At 34.9% G+C, this 5,224-nt stretch overlaps 1 protein-coding gene across 1 annotated transcript; it reads left to right on the forward strand.

Moving 5' to 3' along the window:
* The first annotated feature begins 811 nt into the window (after nucleotides 1-811).
* On the forward strand, nucleotides 812-1,867 carry LOC149173224 (uncharacterized). The gene has a single exon (XM_089426623.1). It carries the CDS (start codon nucleotides 812-814, stop codon nucleotides 1,865-1,867), a length of 1,056 nt encoding a protein of 351 aa, XP_089282749.1.
* The last annotated feature ends 3,357 nt before the right edge of the window (nucleotides 1,868-5,224 follow it).

Consider the following 5,224-nt stretch of genomic DNA (forward strand, 5'->3'; position numbering starts at 1 on the left):
TTGCTAGAGGTCCTTCACAAATTCAAGTTTGGGCATAAGTTCATCAATTGGATCAAGGCTTGCATTAGTGAGCCATTGATTGGCCCACTGGTGAACGAGAGAGCCACGAACTTTTTCAAAGCCTCAAGAGCGTTGAGGCAAGGGTGTCCCCTCTCCCCCTTGCTCTTTGTCCTCTAAGCATCAATATTAAGCTTCCTCTTGAACAGGAAACAGTTAGAGCAAGAAATAATGGGAATAAGCATTGCAAGAGGAGTAAAAAGTATAAATCATGCGTTGTTTGCAGATGACTCTCTGTTGCTGGGAGCTGCTTCAGTGGTCTTGGCTAACCGATTTAAAGAGGTAGTGGATGACTACTGTGCCGACTGAGGAAGCAAGCTTAACAAAGGAAAATGCCAAGTTTATTGTTGGAATACCTCTGCTAGATTGATCCAAGCCATTTCTACTCTGCTTGGACTTCATTCAAATACCTGGGGCTCCATGTCTTTCAAAAAAGTTTCCTCAGCAGAGAATGGAAGCAGCTATTGGATAAATTCAAGCTCAAAATTCAATGGTGGGGATATAATTGGCTCAACCTAGCAGGTAAGACAGTACTGATAAAGTCAGTATTGAACAGCATGCCCATCTTTCAGGCAACAGCTATGATGGCGCCCATGGGTATAATGAGGAAGATAGAGGAGTATATAAAAAAAAAAGTTGGAAAGGGGGCAAAGGCAACCAATGGAAAATCCCTTTACTAAGCTGGAAAACGATCTCTCTGTCTAGATTGGAAGGCGGCTTAAACTTTAAAAATCTCAGCATTCAAAATACAGCGATGGATGCCAAAATGGTTTGGAGGATCATCGCTCCAAATACGGGTTGGGCACAATGGACTCTGTGGAAAAAGTATTACAGAGGGCAGAGAACGCACTGCCTGAGTAATTCAAAGGGAATAGCAGGTTCGATGATCCACAAATTATGTGAAAAATCTGCGGCTCTCATCAAAAAACACGCTCATTGGATCCTAGGGAATGGACAACGCATTCACATTTGGGATGATAGCATTATGGGCAGTGAACCCTTGGTAGAAGATCATTCCTTAGCCGCTCTGAGAGAATGGATGAACGCAGAAAACATTAAAACTCTTTGGGATCTATCCCTCTGGGATAATGATGATTGGTGGCGGTGGAAGCAACTAGAAGTGCCTGCGAACCTTGCTCATGAATATGTTGTCTTCCTTTCCCATCTAAAAGGCAAAGCTCCTTTGAACAGAAGGAAAGCTGATAGCAGAGGTTGGGGATCGATTCCTCGCAAATATACTATTTCGAAGGGTTGTTTTCAACTCTCCCGAATTCCCAACGCACCGCCTGATCCGAGGCCATGGCAGGGGATATGGGCTTTAGTAACCCCGCCCAAAGTGGACATGTTCTCCTCGCTTCTATGTCACCACAGAGTCATGACACAAGACAAGCTCATGAAAAGAGGATACTTAGGGCCATCCTGCTGCTCTCTATATGAGAATCAAGAAGAAAATGCATCTCACATGATGTTATCCTGCAATTTTGTTGCACATTTGTGGAAGGAGGCTTTAGACCCATGGAGCATGAGATTTGGCCCATTCAATCACTACTCAGAGCTTTTCTCTAATTGGAAACGAATGTACCCAGGTGGCGTTGTTCACAACTCTCAAATCAGAGATGCATGGCTTGCCCTGGCCAAGTTAATCTGCTGGCATATCTCGTTAGAAAGAAACCAAAGGATTTTTAAGAACAAGAAGAGCGTTCCTAAGTTAATCTGGGTCAAAATTAAAAGTCATCTCAAAGAATGTATGGGAGAGCAGTTAAGCATGAAGGACCTCACTGAACAAGAAATAGCCTGGGGTGCCTCCTAGATCTTCACTTCTCAGATACTGTAAAGAACGCCTCTCCCCCCTTAAAGCCTTGGTAAATTAGCTTAAATGACACAGAGTTTGCGGAATTCTGTAGCAAAAAGGCCAGGAAAGCTCTCTTTTTTTACTGTGCAGCTAATGGCAATCCTGGCAATTCTGGAGCTGGTGGGGTTATTAAAAGTGCAAAAGGTATTACGAAAGCTAGATATGCTTGGGGATTGGGTGTCAACACCACTATTCAAGCTGAAGCACTAGCTCTCCTCCAAGGACTAAAGGTGCTTAAGAATTTTGGAATCAGAGACAATAGTTTATTATTATAAATGCCATGGTGGAAAAAACCTCTCCCTTAGATTTAAGACTATCTAGATTGCTGAGCAGAATCAACATCCTTACATCCTCCTTCCAGAAGCTAGAATTTCTTCACATAAAGAGGGAAAACAACAAAGAAGCAGACGTTGAAGCCAATATAGCAGTTCTCCTCCCTCTGGGAACTTATATAAGAGATGGAGAAGAAGGCTGGGACCCCATCCCCTAGTAGCCCGATAAGAATGTATTATTGTTTTCTTTTAAAGCAGTTTGTTTGCATTTTTAAATTAGGACAGATAGAAAATTCTGCAAGATGAACAAAATGTAAAAAGAGCAAGATCTTTAAGAGGACAATTATATGGATTCTGGATGAGGCAAAACCTGAGCCCCTCCTCCCATTTTGTAATATTAATTGAGGCATTTCAGCCAAGAAGGAATATATCAGTCTAATAGTTTCTTTAAAAAAAAAAAAAGAGTTCCAAAATTTTCATTTAATTATGAATAATTATTACATGGTAGAGAGTTAACCTCAATGAAATATTTAGAATATTTTTAATAATAATCACAAATCTAATGTTTGTGATGAAGTGATGCATATCCATGTTTACTATCCATTTATATCTATTTAATTGGATCAAAATAGAATAAATATAAAACTATTATTATTGTTATTATAAAATAATTGTAATCATAATGATTAATTAAAACATTTTGATTTGGTCAAATTACATAAAGCTAAAAATAAAAACAAAATTAATAATTATATGCCTAAAAAAATCATAACTTTTTACATTCAAAAATTTTGTGCTAAGACTCTTCATGTCTTATTTAACATTTTAACTAGATAAAAATAAAATAAAATAATAATAGTTATTATTAATAATAATTATAATTATTAATAAAAGCATTTTGACTTGGTCAAACTTAAAAAAATAAAAAATAAAAATAAAATAGAATAACAGAAAATTAATAGCTATATTAATAATTAATAATTAAATTAGCCTAGATTGATCTTAGTCTATAAATTTCAAGGTGCAAACATTTTTTCAAATTTTGCACTAAAAAAAACTTTCATTTAACATGGATAAATCAGCACTTAACATGGATTTATGTTGGTTTAATTACATTCATAAATGTGCTTATTTGTTAACAAGGCTTCCAAAATTTTAATTTGATTATTAGTAATTATTAGGTGGTAGAAATTTGAGATCCATGAAAGAATTAATATATTCTTTATAATAATCACAAGTCAAATGCTTGTGAAGGATTTATGCATATCTATGTTTACTAGCCATTTAATTTCTATGAATGTGCTAGTAACCTTATAAATTAAATAGCTAGTAAATGTAAATAGACCTAAAAATACTTGGTTCATGATACATCTCACATTGGCAAGAGAAGCTAGTGGTTGCTCTCAGATCTTGGGTCATGATACATCTCACATTGGAAAGAGACTAGGGTGGTTGCTCTCCCATCTCTCATCTCCATAGATTGCTCTTTGGATAAAACAATCACCCATGCTTTAATTCATAAAATTTAACTATGATTAAACATATATTTCATGTAAGAGTGTAATAATACTATGGGTCAATATTATGGTTTATCAATACCATATGTCCAAAAAAGATCATAACCCAATTTACATTAAAACATTTTGTAGCAAGAATCTTGTTTCATATTTTAGCTTGGTCAAAGTAACATAAAATTAATAATATTATTATAAAAGAAAATAATTAATGATTATAATTATTAATAGAATCATTTTGACTTGCTCAAATTACAAAACTGTACAAATAAAAATAATAATAAAAAACATCAAATTAAAATTATATTTATAATTAATAATTAAATCACTCTACAATCATCTTAATTTACCAAATCAAATGTTTCTCATGAATTGCTGCATATCCATGTTTACTAGTCATTTAATTTATATGGTTGTGCTAGTAAAGAAGATGGACAACTATATAAATTAAATAGCTAGTAAAGGTACTTGCTTCATGATACATCTTACTTTCATGATTAAAATAATTATAAAAATAACTAAATTATAACTTAGTTTTAAATTATTTTATTAGTATTAATTAAAAAAGTAACAATATACCAATTAAACATATATACATTACAAATTTTTTTTATTTTTTTATAGATTTGTCTTTTCGATCCATCACATATAGCCCTTTGGAAATAAATAAATAAATGATTAGGTAAAAGGTAGAACACAATAAAATAAAATAAAAATATAGTAGGCCCTAATCTTTGAGCTTGTAGAAATTCTTTCCCCTTTTTATTCCCTCATTAGATCACATTCTCTTCATCTTATCCTCTTGAAGATGAACTACATAAGTTGGTTTGTGAAACACACTCAAAATCTAAATGTTTAATGTGATGGGTTTGTGTTGGAAATAATACTTTGGGGGGGGGGGGGGGGGGGGGGGTGGTGAATCAGTATTATCAAGTCAATATAACTTTTTCATTTCCATATTCAGATTCATATACGCTACTTCAGTTAAGCCAAACCGCGTGTATACACAACTGTCTTTAATGGAACAAGCATATCTCTAGTAAACTTATGATTGAGTTAGTTCATCCTTAATGAGTGCATCAAAACATTATTAACCATATGAACAGTAAACAAGAGCAATAAAACAGAACAGATCATCACACACAAGAAGCACACATGAACACCATGATATAAGGTGGAAACCCAATGTGGGTGAAAACCACCTGCTGCAAGTCATCTCTATCTTCTTTTAATAAGAAACTTCCTTTTACAATATTTCTGTACTAGTACAGTATTATACCAGTACATAGGCTTCTACCTACAGAAGGCTACTACCTTCTCTTGTTCTCCAGCTTCTCCTGGAAGGGAGGTGCAACCCCCTTTGCTCTTGTACTAGCCGATCATTTTATTAGTATGTAGGTGTCGACCTACTGAACGCTCCAACCTTAACTCTTTTTCCAGCTGGTACTAGAAGGGAGCTACCACCCCCTTAGCTCTTGTACTAGATGATGTACTAGTACATATATGCCGACCTACAGAAGGCTACAACC

The sequence above is a fragment of the Pinus tabuliformis genome, chromosome 4_2 (genome assembly GCF_031772625.1).
Source record: "Pinus tabuliformis cultivar Carrire ecotype Pingquan chromosome 4_2, CPIR1, whole genome shotgun sequence".
In the NCBI taxonomy this organism is placed as follows: domain Eukaryota; kingdom Viridiplantae; phylum Streptophyta; class Pinopsida; order Pinales; family Pinaceae; genus Pinus; species Pinus tabuliformis.